This window comes from Haemaphysalis longicornis, unplaced genomic scaffold (assembly GCF_048455015.1).
Source record: "Haemaphysalis longicornis isolate Haplotype H1 unplaced genomic scaffold, Haemaphysalis longicornis Haplotype H1 scaffold_2, whole genome shotgun sequence".
NCBI lineage: Eukaryota > Metazoa > Arthropoda > Arachnida > Ixodida > Ixodidae > Haemaphysalis > Haemaphysalis longicornis.
In genome coordinates, this window is record NW_027526295.1 from 77491282 (window position 1) to 77512736 (window position 21455).

Below are 21455 nucleotides of genomic sequence, written 5' to 3' on the forward strand. Positions count from 1 at the left end.
CCAAGATGGTTGGGGTCCCCCCCCCAAAAAAAATTATTTTGCAACAATGTCCACGAACAAGGGAAATATTTAGCGTATAGCTGGTTTTCCAAATACTAGCCTCGATCACAGAGTTTATACATGTCAAACTCTTTGCAGCGCATAGCAAACAAAAGGCGCAATTCAGGCAAAAATTATGTAACATTGGCCCAAAGAGTTTTTTCCATTGAAAAGTATTACACGAATTACCTTTTACGAAAGCACAAGAAAAGGCCCGCGTAAAGGTTAATCACATTTCGGGAGAAAATGGAGTGTAAATGCCAAAAAAAGTACACCACCTTCCTGTAGGGGAACCCTGAGTAGTATGCGAAGCAGCCATGGGGTCGACTCAAGTTCCCATTAGTTTTTAGTTAGTTGTTTCCGTTGGCGTTCAGCTTCGCGTGCCTTCGTTGTATCAGTAGCTTCTTGACGTAGTTTGAATGAGTGAAGGACATAGGGCGCGTTCGTAGCACATGCTCCCGTCTCGGTTAGTAGCGCAGTGGGAAGAGTGCCACGTACCTCCCGTTGCGGCCAGAGAGTCGTGGGATCGAAACCGGGCGCCGCCTAACTATTTTATAGTGGGCTGCGCTGACGAGCCCAAACGCTTACGGGGCTGAAGAGACGCGCATGCGCAGTAGAGTGCGGACGGCGGACAACGACCACGAGGGAGGGAGGGACACAGCCCCGAGCATGAGCACAACCAACACAACCAACCACTTTAATTCGCTTGATCTGATGCTCTTTGGCGTAAATTGATGCTTGTGAATTCATATTAGCCCATTAAATTTATTGAATTGATACTTGTCATGTCATATAAAGACTGGCCAAAACGAAGCAAATGATCATTCACGAGGAATGCTTTCGCGCCATCTTTCAGATATATGCTTCTGAATCCTTGAGCAAGCTTCAGAGGCATCATGCTTTCTTTTGCTTCGTTTTTTAGGGACATATAAAAAATGCACGATATCCTTTCAAAACCACCCAAGAAAGGGAAATCACTGTAGTGCAAACATCTGGAAAAAGAAATTAAGGACTATAAATCGAATGAATGAATCGAGACGCTAGTTCTACATACAGCTCAAAATACCGGGGAGTATGGTGAACTAAGTGACAACCAGCAAAGATTGCCAGGAGTTAGGCAACAGTGACTGTTTTGAGAAGAGCACAGGGTATCCCATTGGTCCTTTCAGGCAAATGACTGCATTCCCAGCTTCGTCTTCACTATTTAAATCAAACTCAGTGTGATGCGTATAAAGTGGTTGATAGCCGTAATATTGCAGCTATCAGATACGGGGAAGGCACCTGCAACGTATTTTATTGGCTTAAAAAGAAACGTGCCCTGTGAAGTCGGATCCACCAAATAGAATTAGGGGTGCCAGGAAACCTACCGGTCTTCAGCAATAAAGAAAACAAATGAATAGGGCATCTAGGCGCCATAAAGCTTTCATTTGGCAACACCTAACCTCGCTAACCTCTCTTCAGCTTAGGAAATCAAACGCTAGAAGAAGTAAAAGAATGCGACTACCTCAGACAGATGGTTAGCGCTGACCCCAACCCCGAAAGAGAAATCCAGCGCAGACTAGGTATAGGCTGAGGAGCGCTCGGCAAGCACTCCCAAATATTGAAAACTAAGCTACCTCCGTCACTCAAAAGAAAAATCAACAGACAGTGCATACTGCCGCTTATGACGTAAGGAGCTGAAACATGGCGCCTTACTAAACAACTAGAAAGCAAACGTAGGTCGGCTCAACGGGCCATGGAACGAATAATGTTAGAGCTAACACTCAGGGACAGGAAACGGGCTACCTGAATTAGAGAACGAGCTAAATTAGAAGATATCAGTTAAAATAAAGAAAAATAAATGGACTTGGGCTGACCATGTAGTGAGGCGAACCGACAACCGGTGAACCATTCAAAAGATGGGTCTAGAAGGAGGGGAAGGCCAGTAATCCGTTGGAGGGATGAAATAAGGGAATTCGATAGTAAACAGTGTGCTGGAGCCGCGCAGGACAGAAGCAGTTGGAGGTCAATGGGAGAGGCCTTCGTCCTGCAGTGGACTTAAAGGAGTACTGACACGAAATTTAAAAGCTGTGATAACTATGTAAAACGCTTCCTTTTTATCAGGTGATATCTCCCAGCAAGTTTCAACAGCAACAGTTCAGCGAAACGTAATTAAAATCCATTTTAATCTTCGCCCGCACGAGAAAGCCCAGAGCGGGCCGACGTGACATCATGTGCTACTTGCCCCAAACTGCCGACGTCGGGGCTCCCGGGACAAAGCCGACACGCTGGCTGTGGTTGGCGCGCGCTGCTCGGGCGTGTGTACACGTCATGGTTTTGGGACTGACGTCATGCTGCCCGGGCCTGTGGGGACGGCGAAGACCTCGGCCGGTCTGGGCGCGCGCGTGCGCTCGCTCGCACACGCTTCCAGAGAGGCAGCAATGCGGCAAGAATGGTGACGTCATGTGATACATCCTGTTATGGCGGCCGCTCGGCGTTTTTCAGTCGAAACCGTAACTGGCACGAATAAACGACGCCGTAAATGAATGTTTACGCTGCGCTCGACCGTCTAATCTGTCATTCTATGATTAGTGGGCTGGTAGGCACGCGTAGCAGCGAAAAAAACGTAACACGAAAATTTCGTGTCAGTACTCCTTTAAGTAGGCTGCTGCTGCTGCTGATGATGATGAACGTCACCACCCAGACTGGTAAGCAAGCACTGCGCAGTTGTACGTGTGTAAGACGTTGAAACTCACCGAGATACCTCCAGACGACGTGGTTGCCCACCTCGACTGCCGTGACGGGACGCACGATGTACTTTGAGCGGGAACCGACGCGGAAAACTTTCTTCGACCGGCGCGTCTTGTACTGGGTCAGCAGGTACGGAATCTCGGCCGGTCCGGTCTCGGGCGGGAACCCGTAGGCTGCGGTGTCGTTCTCCCAGTACAGGTAGAAGAAGCTGTTGAGGAGCACGAAGCTAGTGATGGTGCGGGGCGCCGAATCCTTATTTATTCGGGAGACCATGGCGAGAAGGCTGTTGTCCTTGCGCGGCACGGCGAACTCGTCCAGGTCGAGGACCAGGGCGTAGTCGAAGTGGTGCATGCATCGGTACACGCAGTCGTTCAGGGAGGCGAACAGGCCCTCGGTACGGATTTCTTTCTGCGATCTGAATAAGTGGAACAGTGAAGGTAATGCTTCGTTTTCGTTGGTTCAGGTATAGCGGAAGAGGGAAAAGCATCCTTTCGTATATGGTCGCCAGGGAAAATCACAGTACCAGGGAAAATGACTTCAACAAACAAAAAGCTTTCAAGGATATATTCAAAAGAAAAATGCGTCCCTGCATTTTTTAAATTACAGGCGCCGACAATAGAAATTTAAGGGGTACTTATACATGTGGGCTATTTTTCCCTAGAGAGGCTTCGAACATAAAACATTTTAACGCTGTTTTTTTAATTATACAAAGAAAAAAAAAACATTGTGTGCTTCCTGTGCATGCTATGCTCGTGCCTCGCGACGTTGTGTGGTGTTTGTTGGAGGGCCAAACTCATTATGGCGGCATAAACAGGGTGGCGGTAATAATACGCTGGCGTTACCAGGAGTTAAAAACTGCCCTGCTGCTTTCTCTCTTAAGCAGCGTACGTCTTCGCACACACATCGTTTGTGAAATTTTATTGTGAGGATGCACGTGCTGAGCTTATGTTGGCCGTCAACTTTTCATTGCTTCTAGTAGTAGCAGCAATTTTTACTGTGCCCTTTATGGGGTCAAAAAGAAAAGGGATGAAGGAGGAGAAGGCATTCTCCTTCGTCCATTTGTCGCCGGCCAAAATTTCTTGGATTCTGGCAGTGGCCACGGACATCCGGACGACCCGAAGTTGTACTTCCGAGTGGGGCTGAGCAGCGCGTCTTCCATTGCTCCGCATTCGTTAGATTAAACGAGTTCCACCTTGTATTTACTGCGTCGTTTTGATTGACCCTCGGGGGGGGGGGGGGGGGGGCGGCGGCCGTAGCATGGGGTAGAGGTTTGCCCGACCCGCACTATCTGTAGGGGTAGCAGAGACTCAGCGTAACCAGGATTTGAAACGTGTTCGTCTGCAACTGCCTCCACGCTAATGAACCCCATTTTAGTGAGGCTGCAGGCGCGGGGGATACTTTCGTCTCGTCGATCTGTAATGATGTACGATGTCTCGGTAATACACCGTGCGATCTCTTTCCGATCTGACCATGTGTGGGGAGGAGAGATTGACGTCTTCCCGGTCGATTAAACCTCGGGAGGCGTCGCCGGCCCTTCCATTTCGTGTCCCACCTTAATGTGCTGGTGCCACTTTATTAAAACTTTTTTTGTTATTTCTTTAGGCGATTTCTCACAGGTGATACCCTACCTCTCGCAAAATTTCGTACTGGCGATTTTGAGTCGGTAACGATTATTTTTGCACTGGTGCCGGATATGTCCGTAGCAATGGCCACCTCCTGACCTTTGGGCTAGCTTTTCTATATTTTAAACATGAATGTTACCTTTTAATGCAGCATCATGGTGACCAAAAATGACAAGAAAATATTTCGTGCTGAAACTTCGAAGATCTGAAGAACAGTGCCGGGTAGATAGTATAGCGGGAGTACAAATTTAACTAACTTCTATTTCTGAGTCTTTCTGAGGATAAATGTTCTTCAGCAAACATTTTATGTAAAAAACAATTGCACTACTCAGTTCTAATAGAACACTTAATGCCGGCACATACAAGCCTAAAACAAACACAGCGCCGATACGAGCTGTCTTAAAAAAACAAAGTTTTTCGTCTTTCGTTATGGGACGCAAAAAGATACCCTGGTATTCCGGTACTTTAAGCCAACCCCAATACATTATTTAATCTCTTCGTTACCTGAAGTGTAAAAGTCTAGACACTTTTCGTCAGTGGGCTTGAAGCGACCTTTCTTATTGCCTACACTCAAAAGTCTTCAACATCTTCAGACTGCTTATTCTGTGTAACGTCATATTGCTTCCTGTTGAGATATATTTAAGCAAAACTTCATATGCTGTAGGATATGTGTATCCAGGGTTATCCTGGGGAGTTATTTCAGGTTTAAATAAAACGAATGTTTGCCAGGGGCGCCATGCACGTTTCTTTTTCACGATTACCCAACACGTATGCGTTTCGCTAACAAACCGTCAGTTATTCCCTGTCTTAGATGCCGCTTTTAAATTACACATTCAGGCAAAATTAGTGACTGCATTCACCCATGCAAGACGTTTTTCCTTAAATATAGGACTTTGTGTGAGGTCTTTTAGCTTCTGTTTAGTTTGCAAAGATGAGGTGTTTCAGTAAAAGAGTTTTACCGACAAAATGTTTTTGCGACACCCTTACAATCGAGACTTGTTCTTTTTCAGTAAGAGATTACTGCAGTGACATTGTTCTAAATTGTGTTTGAACTTTCCGAGGAACTGTCGCGTCGTTCGAATGAGCCACGCAACGAAGAGGACCATGAAGAATGGATGCACGTACAGCACGCAGCGCGTTCTGGGGTTTTGTGCGTTGTCTACTTGAAAGAACAAGACGCTTGCTTCAATGGATGCCTGGTTTTGCGTCTACTTTCTAGGGCGCGCCAAGAAAACCAGGCGCTGTTTTCCCACAGGCTTCATGGAACACCGCAAGGTTGTTTGAAAAATGTATCTCACCTAATTATCTTAAGTAACAAACACTTGAAATGGTCCTAGTAGCACTGGATCCACTCCGTGCGAAGAAGCCAATTTCTGGGTAAGCGTTTGGCTGAGAAAGTGGTCTAGGGTAGTCTGGCCCAAGCGAGAATGCGCATGAAGTATGGGGCATATTGTCTATTTAGTTTTTCTGAAATGCTTCAACGTGTTTATAAAAAACACCTGCTGTATTTTTCGTTTGGTGGCGTTAATCTACCATTAAAGGTTTTTGAGCACTTGGCTGCCTGTTAAATGTTTCATAGCACGCTAACCTTCAAATGTAAGACACATAGTCGTTTTACAAACCTTAATTGTGTCCTACCACCGAGCTTATGTGGCCAGCTTATCGCGTTTTGCGCACATCCGACGCAGGAAAATTGCTGTCCGGCTTCCGTGTGGTCCACGCAACTTCCGAGCACTTAAAGGGACCCTGCAACACTTCCGATAAATGCTTTCACTCTTTCCTTCGCGTCTGGAAGCGCTGCGAAAACTATAGTTATCGTTAGCACGGGGCGCCACTGCATGATTTGTTTGTGGCACCAGATCCGCCTTCCATTCCTGCTTTGTTTTTGTGGTTTATTTTTAAAGTTTCTATCGAAAAGCTTTCATTGCTGCAAGTGAAAGAAAGCCGGCTAACAGCCGCTACATGGCCTTAATGACGTAATTCGAGCCTCCGAAGCACGTCAAGACCGGGAAAAAGAAAAAAACCTTTTGAGCGAGTTATCTAATGGGCATGGAGCAGTAATTTTTGGTTGAGGTACTTTGCGACGCCTAATCTAAGTAGTGGGTGTGTTGGGTGACTGCGTTCGGCAAGTATTTAAGTTTTCATAAAAACTTGGAAAAAGTGTTGCAGGCTGCCTTTATTTCTCGCCCTGCCTGTGGATGCATTGTTCAACACGTACCGTACGACTTCGAGGAAACCCTAGAATAATACTTGAGACTGGGAACTATCTAAATTTTTCTCATAAACTTGTGCGGATGACTTTTAGTGCAAAATAAATAAATACAAACAGTTCTTATCGCTGAATACGAGACACTTTTCAACCTTCAACTCGAGTGGGGAAGATATGCACGTCTGTGACAAAAAATAAACGCCCTTTTCGCAAGAAAAAGACGGTTAAAACGCAATACGTTCTCCCACGTAGCCTGAGTCAAAGTTTATGTATAGAATCCAAATTGCTTCTACCGTGCCGGATTGGCGCAATCGAGTAGACATCGCACTCATAACGGGAGGGAGCCAGGTTTACTACGACCACGGGAAGAATCCTTTGTTGTGACGCGCTTGACGTGCTTCGCCTATCATCATCATCGTTCTGTGAAACCCAATGTGTAAAGTTGGCTTTCGTGTTGTGAGTATGGTGACGGAGTGGTCGCCGTCAGTGAGACATGGAAATGTACTGCAGAAGAACGGAAAGTTGGGCTAGTTGGTAGGTGTTCATCTTGGTGGAAACAAAAGTGCTCAAAAAACAGGGACGGAGGAAGACGTAGACAGCACGGCGCTTGCTGTGCCGTGCTGCCTACGTCTTCCTTCGTCCCTGTTTTTTGAGCGCTTTTGTTTCCACCAAGAAGACATGGAAAGCCTAGCTTTGAAAAATAACCAAATGCCGTGGAGGTACCTGGTTACCCACTTTCGTTGAAGCTTCGCTTAAAGCGGCCATGAAGACAAAATACAAGTTTGTTTTATTCGAAAGATTTCGTGTTCTATAGTGCCCTCAGCGCTTGGCCGGGAGCAAACGATGCTTTATTCACTGCGCAATCAATCAGTTTGAGATAAAATTTTGATTCTCGCGCCAAAACGTGTGTTTGAATGACGGTTGCAATGATATCATAACAACAGGTCATTCAGCTAAACTTGGTGTGGAGCGGAGACTTGCTTACTGTTAGTCAACTTAGATGGCGCCGCAACACCGCGGCAAGCCATTTTCTGCCTTAGGTTTGTTTGTGGCCGTATTTAAACCTGGCTTGTTTTTGTTCATGGAGAAAATTATCGGTTCGTGAAACATGGTGCTCGCTCGACAAATATGGTCACGTCAGACACCATCGCTTGCGTCAATCGGCTAGTGCAGTCTGAGGCAACCCCAAAGCACCGAAGACCTGTGCAGCTAAACCAAGCATGGTGCTCGCTGTACCAACAGCCGTACGCATCGGTACTCTTCTGTTTACGTGTACTGTCGTAACTTGCAGGGTTTATCCCAGCATTCTTACTGATATAAAAAGAATGTGCCTTAAATTTAAGCGCAAATAGCTCGCTCGGCAAGCGCAAAAGTTGTGCCTAATTTACGCTTGCTTTTGCCGGCCTCTGCCAATCGCAGAGCTCGCTGGTATGACATCATAGGTTCGGTTGCGGGAAATGAGCTAGTGGGTCACAGGGCTATTCCATTTTTTCCTAATTACACAGCTTTTTTGAGGTAAGTTTACGTTAAAAGTGGTGTCAGCATGATTCTAGCGAGGCAATCTTTTGAATAAACCAAACCTACATTTTGTCTTCATGACCCCTTTAAGGGGGACTCACGTGATCACGTTCCTATGGGACTTACTAATTCATGACTCATGGGCTTAAAAAGCATCGTGTACCGCTACGGAAGGTTTAGAAGATTCATAAAAATGATCCAAACGGTCTAGATTGCCTATTTAAGAATTATATCTCTTCTTTACTGAGATAAAAAAAAACAAGGAACACAGTTTGGTTTATCCAGTTTTCAATAGATGGCGCTAGCTGAGATTTGCAAGCAAGCAAGCAAGGGTTATTTTTTTATTCCAGCACAGAAGTGATATACATATCCCTAAAATATGAACTAGGTCGTTAGAACTAACATTACGCCTTGTTTTAACAGTTTGTTTTAGATCTTCGTAAGGCTTTATGAATCGGCAGAGTTTTTTAGACTCGTTGGTGGCATTTGTTTTACCATAAATACACAGATTCGTGCAAAGTTCTGCGTGCAAACATGGCTCAAAAACGTTTACGAACTCACTTGATGTCCAAGTTCCACGGGCGACTGGAGACTATGCCTTGTTCCTTGTAGACCTGCAGGAGACGCTCTACATTGCTTCCAATGCTGCGGTTATAGAAGAAAAAGTGGTCCGCGCCAACAATGCGATGAAACTCAATAAACTCTGCCAGCCAGGTGGCCCGATCATAGTCGTAGTGTAGAGGCTTGACGCACACAGCCATCCGACCGGTCTTCTCGCCCACCCGAGCCTTCAGCGGCAACACAGGTATCGATGGACTCCACTGAAGCTCGTAGGTCTCCTTTAGACGAACACGAGATGGTGGTGACGAGCCGTCGTCGAGGTACGGGCACGTGAAGAAGGCTGCGCCGTACTTGAGCTTCCAGTTCTCGTTGATGGTCTTCCGACGTGCGGCCACAACTGTGACGTCGCCGTTGGCGTACTCCAACCGGCAAGAGACGTGGGCGCCGCCGACGCTTGCGTATGCGCCTATGACTCGAACCACGGGTTCGTCGAGGCGAGAGTCGAGGAATGCGGAATAAAGAAATAGTTTCAATTTTGTCCTTGGATAAGCATCCGTCGACACCCAGTCGGCATCCTTCGCCGGCTGCTCTTTAAACGTTTCACGGTGTCCGGCGGTGGAACTATGAGATGAGGTCTCAGGCGCTTTTGCCAACGTCAATAAACTTTGTGGAACAGACGTCGTTAAGGGGGCTATGATTAAATGTCGGTCTCCGTGAAGCGTGAATGTAATGTCACCTTCCTCTTCTGCATCTCGTCCTCCAGCTATTCCGCAAAATTGAAGCAACGAGTGAGTCCAGAGTGCTACAGTGACAAACGCCGCTAGTAAGGTCAGTACACTGGCGATTCTTGCAGGGCGGTTTTGGCGCCGGTAGCGCTCTACATGCCACAAGCGCGGCGCCCATCTGATCATCTTTGTCCGTAGCGGACATTGGTACTCTCAGGATGGAGGGCTGAGGCTCGTTTCTTTGCTTGGTTACCAGTGCAGTCTTTCGCCTGGGCAAGGGACCTGAAACGATAAGGAACATGCCCATTTGGAGTTACGAGGTCGTACCGTTAGTCTTGAACTACATAAGAAGCATGAATATTGAGGGCCATTGTTTCCGTTTGGTCATTATGTATTACACTGGAAGGATAAAGAAAGCTATCACGTTTCATAATTTTACTGCATCCTTGACTTCAAACTTGATGAAACACACCGAAGGAAGAGGTTCTTTAAGGTGGGTAACCTTATGCTTGATTTTAGGGTTTAACGCGCCGCCGCAACGCAGGCGATGAGGCGCGCCGTAGTGGAGGGCTCCGGATTAATTTTGACCACCTGGGGATCTTTAACGTGCGCCGAAATCTCGTACACACGGGCGTTTTTGCTTTTCGCCGCCATCAGAAAAGCGGCCGCCGCGGCCGGGAATCGAACCCGCGACCTCGTGCTCAGCAGCGCAACGCCTTAGCCACTGAGCCACCGCGGCGGGTAGGGTAACCTTATGCACACTTGGTTAGACTTCAGCCTAGAAGCTACATATTTTCTTTAGAAAATCACAAAGAAAGTACGAGTGCTTTCGAATTTTATTACGTTCATTTTTTCACGATCTTGTTCAGTTTCTGTGTACTATGGCAAGGTTTCATGCCTGCTCAATTTTCAAGCTTTTATGAAGATCTTGATCGATTGCATGCCACCGCATTATTCAAGGAGGCGTGAATCAATGGGCGTTGAGTGATGATTTTAGTGCCGCCTCTGAACGTGGGGTGGAATGTTGGCAGTGCTAGAGAAGCCGTGCACAGTCATTGCGACTGAATTGCGATCACTACTTGCAATGAAAATACAAAGGCGGTATTGTTTAGACCGTTAGTTACCTCTAAAGCACAAGTTTCAGTTATATTGTGCAACACGGCGCGCATCACACGAAATGTATGGACCCTCGGCAAACGAATAGCACGAGTGCCCATTTTTGCCACTGTCACGTCATGTTTGCACGGGGACAACCGCTGATCTCTTCAATTCAGAAAGAATCTTGTCAGCAGTTTTCAGTGGCTGCTGTAACATGGCCTATGTTATCGTCTGTTGGGGGGACGGTGGGTTACACAAGTAGAGTTGCTCTACCCTGTTTTAGTTGGTACATTTCTTGGTGGAAAGCAGCTCAAACTTTGATAAACACCGGAGGACAATATTGTCCTGCGTTTTTTTGTCAAAGTTCGAGCTGCTTTTCAAAAAGATACATAAAAAAGCTGCGCTTCTGTGCAGGGCCGTTGTACAGCACAACTTCATGAAAGATGTCGACTCCAACGAACAGTATGTACAAGTAGACGAACCCTCATTGAACTTATGAGCACATCTTTGTACCTCCCACACATGAAGTTGCTTCAAGCGCTAGCCAACCAGTAAACTGATGTGCATGTCCATCATTTTTCAAAAAACTTGTTCAAAAAAATTGCCTCCCCCAGTTACAGAATACAACTTCTTTAACTGCTTTCTATAACGTACACAATAAAATTTTCATAAACGACACGCACACTCCCATCACGAAACATGAAAACCGCGATTGACGGGACGTAAGAAACAGTCTCGCGTTCAAGCCCCACGACATTTTTAGAAAAGAAGACACAAGAACTTTTTGTTGCTTTTCTAATAGCTTGAGTTGTAAAAGGCAGCGCTGTTCTGGAGCCAGATATTTCAACGACATTTTTTTCCCAACAAGTTAACTGAGCAATTTAGATTCATTGCCGTGAGCAGCAGCAAGCTTGAAATTTCGACTTTGATTCTTTAGGTCATCAGTTCTGCCGCTTGTGCAACAATAAGACATCCTGGTTGAATCAGGGAACGAATTCCCAGACTCACTTTCATACAAGCACGAGTGCACAATACGAAGTGGTGTTACTCAGCTAAAATAAAGCATCAGCGAAAGGCAATATGTTATGTGGTTTCTCGTGAAACCCATTGGCAAATACTTTAAAATGCGTCAACTTTTGTTTGAGTTACATTACAGAAATTGTATAGGTGGACAGGAAGGCCAACAGTTAAGAACGGCAAGGAAGGCATACGAGAAGAAGGCGGCTGCTTTTTTTGTGAAAAATGGGAAGTTTCCAAATGGTAGCAAAAACAGCAAAACGGAGGAAAATGAGCGCATGGAGCGGGATTGGAATATGCACCGTTAGGTTACTGCGCGTTATGCTCACACGAATTGAGTGACGGTTGCATTTCGCTGTGTTTCCTGCTGCGCGAGTATCCTGGCATTTAAAGGTAGTAGCTAGAGCCGCTCCCACAGTGGTGGCCACCATTCGCGGAGGCATCTGCACCTGAAGTAACAGAGCCCAACGTACAGGGAGAGTTCGGCGATTCGTTCAGCGCTCGCCGTTTGGGAGACTGCTTCGAGTTGTGGCAACGCGGTTGCCCTGGTGACGCCGGAGAGGTCGTGCGGAACCCGGGGTGACCACGAAGCAGGTGTTGCGCAACGCTGAACATACCTACTCACGCTCGAAGGAGAGATGAGATTGCCGTGCGCGCCGAGGTGTAGCTAGGCGGATTCATTAAAGGACATAGCAGGGAGCCCGACGAAATGTGAGTGCCGCCCAACCGGTGTTTTCATACAAGCCAAAAGCGTTTTAGTGGAACGAGCGTTCAGATGCGGCGGCTCGTGCTCGTGCCCAGCATTCACCCGAAGGTATCTAGGCCAGCGTATCACTCGGAGCGAAAGAGAGGTGAGATGAATACTGAAGAGGTTACGGCCACGAACAGTGGGGCTTGCTACTTCATACGGAGATGAACGTAGGGGTGCGGAAAAAGGAAAGGGGTCAAAAGAAGGAAGAAAAAATGAATAAGGAAGACGAATAAAGTGAAATAAAGATGGAGCGCTGAAAATTGCAATATGAATTGAAAATATCGGAGCACCTCAAGGTTAGAGAGGCTCGGTCAATCGTGGGTAAGTTAACAAACTCAAGAGAGCCTTTGGCCCAAGTTCCACGTGAGTATGCTTACACCATGAAACAAAATAGTGACAAAGTTGTAACGCGCTTCCTCGTCGCACTTCGCAGGTCTGGCCCGAGATATACTTTCCGGTAGACGACAGGAAAGAGCGCCACCAGGAGCGAAGGGCCTACATGAAGACACTCCGAATAGCCCGCAGAGAACTGCCCAGTCCACCGCACGCCATTCCAAAGAAATGCACGACACTGCTAATACAAGCTCAAAGACACTCCTTACCAAACGACTACGTTGTACACCGAATTCATAATACTCCAAACAGACCGCAGTGCCAAGCGTGCGCCTTCATATTTACACTCACCCACTCTTACTGGACCTGTCTCACAGACGACACATACCGCACGTTCCCACATCTCCACCTGGGTGGTCTCGGTTGTCCACCTGGACATGTCAACCTCGTCCCGAACAGCTCTTCCTGACCATCTGTTCACCATCAGGGGGGACATCACTTGATCGCAACCTCATGGAGCGTGGACCCGGACGTCGATTGTGAAAGAAGTTCACTCTCGCTCTCGCCGCAACTGCACAAGTTTTCTCGTCGTTGTTTATCTTTATCTAGAATATTGTGGAAAGTAGCACAAGCCATGTCTTATTTCTTCCTTTGTAAAGCCCACCAAGCGCAAAGGTGAATACACCCTGCCTTTGTTTATTAAACAGCTACGAGTAAGCAACATTCAGATGTAGTCATTGCAGGATACCCTCAGTTGGTTTGGATAGGCCTTGCGGATCCAGAAATTGCACTGTAGGTCAATCTTATGCAGAGGCAAGTGTAGCGAATACGAAGCCTTACGATGCGAGCCAAAGCGACGCGAAGAGTCACTACGACGGCCCGATGCGAATAATATAGAGTTGTAGCATAGCTACTAGCGTACGCTACGCTACCGGCGGCGGGTACCGTGACTGACTGAGGTTTTGCGCATTCGTTCCCGTGAAAGATGGCCCGCCTCGCTATGTACGTGCGGGCATGCGCAGTCGAGTACTGGTGCCCGCAGCAGGTGCCGTGGCGTACGCTAGTAGCTATGCTAAAACTCTATACGGGACCCAAAGCTACACCACGCTTCGCCGATGAGGCTGCCTAGCAGACGTCTTAGTTTTAAATGCAGAGCATTTCTTTAACTCACGATGGCACCCGTTCTTGGCGTCCGTAGTTGTCCGCATCGCTCGCAGGTGCGCCCTCTCGGCGCGATCGGGGCGTGATAAAGGCGGGTGTCGGCGAGGCTGGAACGCGCTCATCGCCGCGCTCTCTCGCCAGCCCTGCTCCTCCTCGCCTACTCTCCGATCTCATCGCGCGCTCTCTCCGTGGTCGGTTCGCGCCCAACAGGTGGGGGCGCGCGCGTCGCGGGATCAACAACATCTGTGGCGTGATCGTGACGTCAGCATCGCGCGCGCGTGGCGCGATCGTGGCGTGATAAAGGCGGGTGTCGGCGAGGCTGGAACGCACTCATCGCCGCGCTCTCTCGTGAGCAGTTGCCGCAAGTGCAACAACATTAACGTAACGCAAACTACTTAACGTCGTGCGCCCCCGGAAATGCTCTGCATTTGATCGTGCCCCTCGCGAGGGGGATGTTTTTGCATCGCTTCCCCGTGGACATCGTTTGCAAACTACAAATTTTTGCCGTTTGTCCAGTTTTCGCCCACGCTGCATGACGTGTTAAGTGCAGATCACTTCAGGGGTCCGGCTTGTCGTCTTATCTCGTCCGCTGTCACGTTATCTAGGCACCGCAGTCACGTGCCGTCACGCATCTTAAAGGAGCCATAAAGACATAACACAAGTTTGTGTTAATGGAACGATTTCGTGTTTTATAGTACCCCCAGCGCTTGTACGAATGCAAACGATGCTTTATTCACTGAGAAATTATTTAATTTAGGTTAAAATTTTGAATTTCCCGCTAAATCGTGGGTTTTCGTGGTCTGCAATGACATCACAGGGCCGTGTTTACCGTTAGTGAACCTAGATGGCGCCACCACACCGTAGCAAGCCGTTTTCTGCCTTTGGTTTGTTTGTGAACGTATTTGCACCTGGCTTGTTTTGTTGACGGCGACAGTCGTTTCGTGAAACATGGTGCTCGCCCTACAAATACGGTCACGTAAGACAACGTCGCTTGCGTCAGTCGGCCAGTGTCGTCTGAAACAACCCCAAAGCCCCGCAGTCCTGTGCAGCTAAACCAAGCATAGTGCGCGCAGTACCAACAGCAGTACGCATCGGCACTTCTGTTTACGTGTGCTTTCGTAACTTCCATGGTTTGTTTCACCATTCTTGCTGCTTTAAAAAGAATGTGGCCTAAATTTAAGCGCAAGTAGCCGGTTCGCTAAGCTTATAAGCTCTGCATAATTTGCGCTTGCTTTTGCCGGCCTCCGCCAATCGCTGAGCTGGCTGGTATGACATCATAGGTTCTGTTACGGGAAATGAGCTAGTGGGTCGCATGGCCATTCCCTCTTTACCTAATTATATAGCTTATTTGAGCGAAGTTTGCGGTAGAAGTGGTGCCAGTATGATTCCAACGAGGCAATCATTTGAATGAACTAAACTTGTGTTTTGTCTTCATGGCTCCTTTACAGAGCCTTCGAAAAGATACCTGTTTGTCCCTCGATTCAGCCTTCAGGCAAAAAATTCAGAATATTTGAACGAGATGTTTGTAAGCACAACCGCTGGCACTGGTCATACATACTTTGCATTAGTTAGTGCAAAGAAAACTGCAGGTATATTTGAGGCAAAATTTTTGTACTTCACCGGCAGACCCCGCGTCAATTTAGTTAAGAATGCTCGTTGGGTTGTTTTTAGGATAGTAAGCGAAAAAAAAATGGCCGCGGAGGAAAGAAATAACGACGCGCTCAGAATTGCTCAGTTTGGCTCCAGCACCTACGAGATGAAAGCAAGCACAAAAATAACAGCACTCAGGCTTGCGCTGTTCAAGGCAGATTGCGCACGAGCACTGCGAAGGCGGGAAAATTAAATTGCATTGGACAAACCTCTGTTCAATTCATCAAGAGAAGGGTGCGACAGACAGTCGAAGAACGTGGGAAGTCCTAGCGTGAAACGGTGCCACCGCCCCTATGGCGAATCACCGCTCCGCACTTTCGACAGCTTTCTGATTGAGTGGAACGGCTTTAATTTTTCTCTCAAAGAATGCAATCTGATAACAAAAAAAATATTTCAATAATTTCCCTCGATATTATGACAACGTAAAGCTTGATGCGCGATATTTCGCTGTTTTCGCTGAGATTGGTTCCACCGAGTAACGTTTGCGAAATGGACGGGCTGCTCCATACCCCGGCCCCGAAGTTTTTATGGGTTATGCATGAACTTCGACACGAACGATTTTCTCTCGTGGTTATGCTGCCTTAGTTGCTCTACCGACTGTTCTTATGCAGTCTCTTTGGTTCCTCCAGCCATCCTCCTTACCACAGCTAGCGAACATGCTGCGAAAGATGGAAAAAAAAAATAAAAATGGCACACCGATCGACGTTACGATTTATTTTACTGAACTCCATACAGGGGGCTTTCTAGTAGAAGCACGTCTCTCCAGTTCTCGAAAGAAACGTGCCCCCAATCTATATACACTGTTCCGAGCGTACGGAAGTTTTGTGCGGGCTAAAGGGCCGGCACTATTACATACCCCGAGCCCGGCGCATACATTGATTATGCAACGTGTACGAAGAAGGCGCTGCCTATCTATATTAAAGGTGGCTGGTCCAAGCCCTACTTTTATCAGCCGCTCTTATTTATGCAGGACCGACGCCGCCACACGCAGCCAAAATTCTGAAAGAGGCGAGAGTAAAAGCCAGTTGGGTTAATAAGCAATGCAGAACCGGGAGGTTGAGCGGCTTGGGCGGGACCGGCGAGGAATTCGCTGGGACCAGGCTTTGTAAGCGCAACAGCGCGGCAGGGAGTGGCTGTGTTTTTTGTTGGGAACAACGTTACGGTAAAAGGGGAGTTCCCAATAAAATCCAGTGCCAGAGACCTGCGGCACTTCTGAAGTAACAGAGCACTGCGAGCGGAGCAAAGAACAAAAAAAAAACGCATATAAGCTTAAGCAGGCATCAGCCATAGACCCGCTGACCTATCTGCGTCCTTCCAATGCCATTCAAAAGTGTGCAACACGTTAAATGTTCTCTTTGCGCATGCGTGCGGCAGTGCATCCATGAGCAGCAAAGATTTGAAAAAGTAGGGGATTTGCTAGTTTTTTGTAGTCTGCTTTTGTAAGTGTTTTGTAGCCTGCTTTTGACGCCGCGGAAGTAACAGACACAAAGCCATGGCCATGTACTCGCAAGAAGGTAAGACTACGGGTGTTCAATGCAATTAATGTGGCAAATTTATAAGACCCAAGGGGGGAGAAAAAGAACAACCTCAGACCGACGCCTACATGCTCGTACATTACAAACGCGCATCTTCACGAAAAATGGCAAGACCACTTACTTGCTAGATACGCGCTGTGGCATTCCCCAGGTATGAACACATGGTATACGCACACGAAGGGACTTGTAAAGAATGTATACTATCTATGAGCCGAGTCCCCCCAATACACCAACGCATTTTGCTTGATTGCCCGTACCACATGCACTCGATGACTTCTCGGGGAAAGTTCGAGTGTGTTTCCGTAATTGCTTTTTCACCACTGCGACTCCACAGAAAGCAATCATGCTAATGATTAATCAAAATAAAAGGTTTTCTGGTATCTAGATTTGACAACTGGGAACGAACAAATCAAATTTAATGTGAAGCGCTCAAAATTGAATGAGAAATTGAAAAAAAATTGCTGCAGTGTTAATTCAAAACACAGTGGATAATTGGCTATTAAGATTTATTCTTGGAGTTATTCTAAGCGCGTTTATAGCGGATGCAATGGTACAGGGCAGGCCGTAAGAGAACAGTAGATAATAGTAGTTCAGAAACGTTTATAAAACTCGGCTTGATCGACAGCTGTGGTAGAATTGAAAATAGGTTTAAAAAGATGTGGCAGTCATTTAACAAAAAAACATGACGCTTATCGATTGAGCAATTTATGCAGGAAGAGAAAAAATGCGGGTTGACGTTGTGGTTACTGATTTGTAAAGCGCAAACGAAACTTGGGCACGAAAGAACACAGGACGGAGCGCTGCTAGCATTTGAAAAGTTTGGTCGTGAACACACATACATATGTACATACAAATAAAGCAACCGTTATCAGATAGCATACACTAAAATTTACCCCTTGGCAAGATCGTGGCCAGACAACAACAACAAACCACTGCATGCCATCACACAATACGTGTACAAACACATAAAAACGACACTGCACACTCTTAGTCTTCATTAAAAAAGCAAACTCAACGTCTAATAACATGTCAGATGGTCGGATGACGCACGTATTTTCTTCTTCCTTGATATGAAAATCTTCAATGATCTCCTTGCTGCTCGCGTTATGTGTTTGTCAAGAATGAGTGTGTGTGTGGCAGCTCCGGACGGCACCTGCAATCCTTGCAATGGATGCCTAAATGCGAACATGGTACCCCTTTAAACGAGCTCGGATGTTCCCGAAAGCGACAGGTAAGGAGCGGCCAGTCTTTGTATTTCTTTCCACACATGAAAACAAAGTCTTTATTGCACTGTACAAATTTCATATCCTGCTTGACTCATCAACCTTCTGTCCTTATTTCTTTCTTGTTCGCGAACCTTTGCACCCCTGGGCATATCTTGACTAATTTTGTTTGGACTGAAAAGAGGACGCGCACCCCCTATCTTCATCCCCCTCTTTAGACGACGTGAAATACATGTAGGTATGCAATGACCGCTATCTCTTCAGTCTCAAATCCTACTCTTTTTTTCTCTGCCCTGAGCCGCGCTTCCAGCCTTCTTAATCTCTCGACGATTCTTTCACAAGCCAAAGTAACAGATGCATCTAGGTGCCCGGCTCCTCTTTCCTGTCCACCCGGGCGGCGACACTTCGTTCAGCAAAATGTTCGCAGGATTTGTTAAACGCCAATTTTATGCAAGGAAAGGTCACACCATTCTTCACCAGCTTCGAATAGGCCAAGAGAACGTGTTGCTGGGCGTGTTAGTTGAGGTCTAAAAACATACTGAGTGGCGCAAATACACAACACAAAAGAAAGAAGACACGGACAGGCGCTACACTTCCAAAAGTTTAATAGCGACGACCGCAACGTTGCTATTAATCTGTTAATGTTCTTCGACCGCTGTTAAAGTGTTGGAAGTGTAGCGCCTGTCCGTGTCTTCTTTCTTGTGTGTTGTGTATTTGCGTCACCCAGTATGTTTGTTCGAATAGGCCGTTTTCTACGAAAAACAAATTGGCCAAGATTTTCCAATACAGAATAATATGCGTACTCGTTTTGCTTTGGGATAGGCGTTGGTATTGACCTGTTTGCTGCGTTTCGTTTAATTCTTCCATCGTAATATGAATTCATATTGTTTGAAATGTTCGTAGCCGTGGTAATGCGTAATCCTATTGCTTTTTAGAGCGAAGCTGTTAGGCTCTCTTCGGTCGGAAAATTTTGTGTCGTAAACAAAAAACCCCAGGCAGGACCCAGCAGTTCTCGCCCAAGACTTCGAGCGCATGCGGCAGGCTCATCAGGCGTGCAGCATAGAGCTCAGTATTCGTGTAAGGAAAAACCACAAAACAAGCATCGAAACCGCATGATGGATGTTAAGGCGCCGGTGAACAAGGGAACCTCCCCCCCCCCCCCTTCCCGCGCGTTCTGGTAAAGATCAAGTTTGCAGCTGCTCTCGAAAAGGGAGGGGAGTTGACGTTATTTGAGGGCCATGGGGCATGCGTCAGGCAAGGCTGGTCACAGCGGTTGTCGCCCAAGACGCCGAGCGCATGCTTCAGGGGCCAGCTTTTGCCGCCAGAGAAGCCGAGTGCAAGCGACAAGCCCGCCGAGACAATGAGAAAATTTTCATACCCTTCGCCATCAGCATGTGTAGTGGTTAGTGGTTTACAACATACGTACACTTTCGGAGCCAGGGATGGCATCCATGTTTTATCCAACTGTCTGATTAAACCGGTAACCTTGATTTTCTTGTCATTTTATAGTTCTAAGAAAAGACGAAGTACGTGATTTCACTTATCACAAAGGCTTGTACGGGTCGTATGGGAGTGTATAACTGCGCACCTCTGTTCTTATTCGCCCCCCCCCACCCCCCCCCACTGTAAATCACTGTTATGGTGAGCTGAGTGCAATTTTACAAATGAAGGATTGTATCTTTGTTGGGGCCATTTGATTGTAATCGTAAACGGGGGATTCCAGGGCTATTTACGATTGGGATATTCTGGCTGTTTGCATAGACGCAAATGTCTGGATCTGACGGGTCTTTTGTACGGAATCCCTGCTGTGCAATGCCGATCGTGCTGTCGTGTAGAAGTTTTTGAAAATTCCAAGCAGATCCCTCCGAGGGTTGTTCAGGGCAGGATAAGCTTATATTGGCTTACTCTCGTAGCACGGTACGGATATGTTTATTCACCTTTCCTGAATTTGAGGATGTTTTGCGTTGGAATAAAGGTTTTCCATCTGCTTTTAAGCGTCCAAATAGAATAAAATAGCTTTTGTGTGCAGAAAATGGCTGCTGCATCTATGTTCCCCGGCAAATAAGGTGTCCTGATTTTCCGATGTAGTCAACCTACGAGGCGACTTCAGCAGCATGCGACTTCAGCAGTATGCAACAACATGGGTGTGCGCCGTTCTTTTGGCTGACATTGCTTGCATCTTCGTAACAGCACCACCAGTTAACTCGTACACTTACCTTCTGCCAATCTCACTTGTAGCTAGCCCTGGCTAACCCAAATTCAATACAGAGCTAATAAGACAAACCGCACACGAAGTTTCATGCGGTAATTTTTTTATTCTAATTAAAAAAAAAGTTTCTTCTAAACATGACAAGGCATACGCAAGTTGAAAACAGGTCAACTTACATCGACCTTGCTGTCGGAGCGGTTTAGAATCGGGAAGGACGTTTCCCCCTTTTGAATTATGCCCGCCAGGAAAGTGCTCCTGCCATAAAGAAAACTCACCTACCTTATCATTCCACCGTAACTTCTCTGGCCTGTTTCTTTTGTGCGAAATGTATCACTCTAAACATCGATTCCTTTTCATGCCGCTATTGTGGCCCTCCTTTCGCATAGATCCCTGTTTCAAAGAAGGTGTGACATTATATCCGGTTTACTGGTATAGTGACTCACTCGTTCCGAGAGCAATCGTGATTGGCATTACCTCCATCGTCTAAACTGACCAGTTTAAAATTCTTCTTCTTTTAACTGAACTGTCATCATTTGGCTTGAGTTTACCTTTGTTCTTTTTGTTCTGAATTCTATTCCGTTCTGCAATCATTGAGACCATGGAAGCATTCCAAATTGTAAATAAATAGGAACAGCCGGCTTTAGGAAAAACTTGGGAAAGCTTCAAGATTCAATCATGTCAAACTTAAATTATGGCATTGCGTAGTACGTAGCTTGAGTTTATTGTTATTCCGCAGAAGAAAGCGACAGCAAGCAAATCCTTATGCGCAACTATCGCCGGTCACACGCGACGTTAAATGGACCAAGCCTTCAGAAAAGTAGGCTTTACATTGTCCCACACTTGTTCGTTTTTTTTTTGAAGTTGCTTAGGTTACAATACAGCAGAGCAAATAATGTTTCCGTCGGAAAGAAAGCAGTTTGCAAGGGTTCCGTAAAGCTGTACCTAAGGAAATCAAACGCAGGCTGACACAGCGAGCTCAAAAAAACAAACAAACAAACAAACGAAAAACCAAAGAGAAATCCAGGTCTTATCATAGAAACTTTGAGAAGACGCGAAATGTCACCAAGACAGAAA

The 21455-nt window shown here is 46.6% G+C and overlaps 1 protein-coding gene across 1 annotated transcript in view; it reads right to left on the reverse strand.

Moving 5' to 3' along the window:
- The window catches only part of LOC144169004 (uncharacterized), a 31466-nt gene that overhangs the window by 2297 nt on the left and 7714 nt on the right, over positions 1-21455 (reverse strand). The window contains exons 2-3 of the mRNA XM_077698005.1: positions 8680-9686; positions 2775-3184 (exon numbers count right to left, since the gene is read on the reverse strand). Of these exons, the coding sequence (XP_077554131.1) occupies positions 2775-3184; positions 8680-9590 (1321 nt within the window). The 5' untranslated portion in view covers positions 9591-9686. The remainder of the gene's footprint in view (positions 1-2774; positions 3185-8679; positions 9687-21455) is intronic.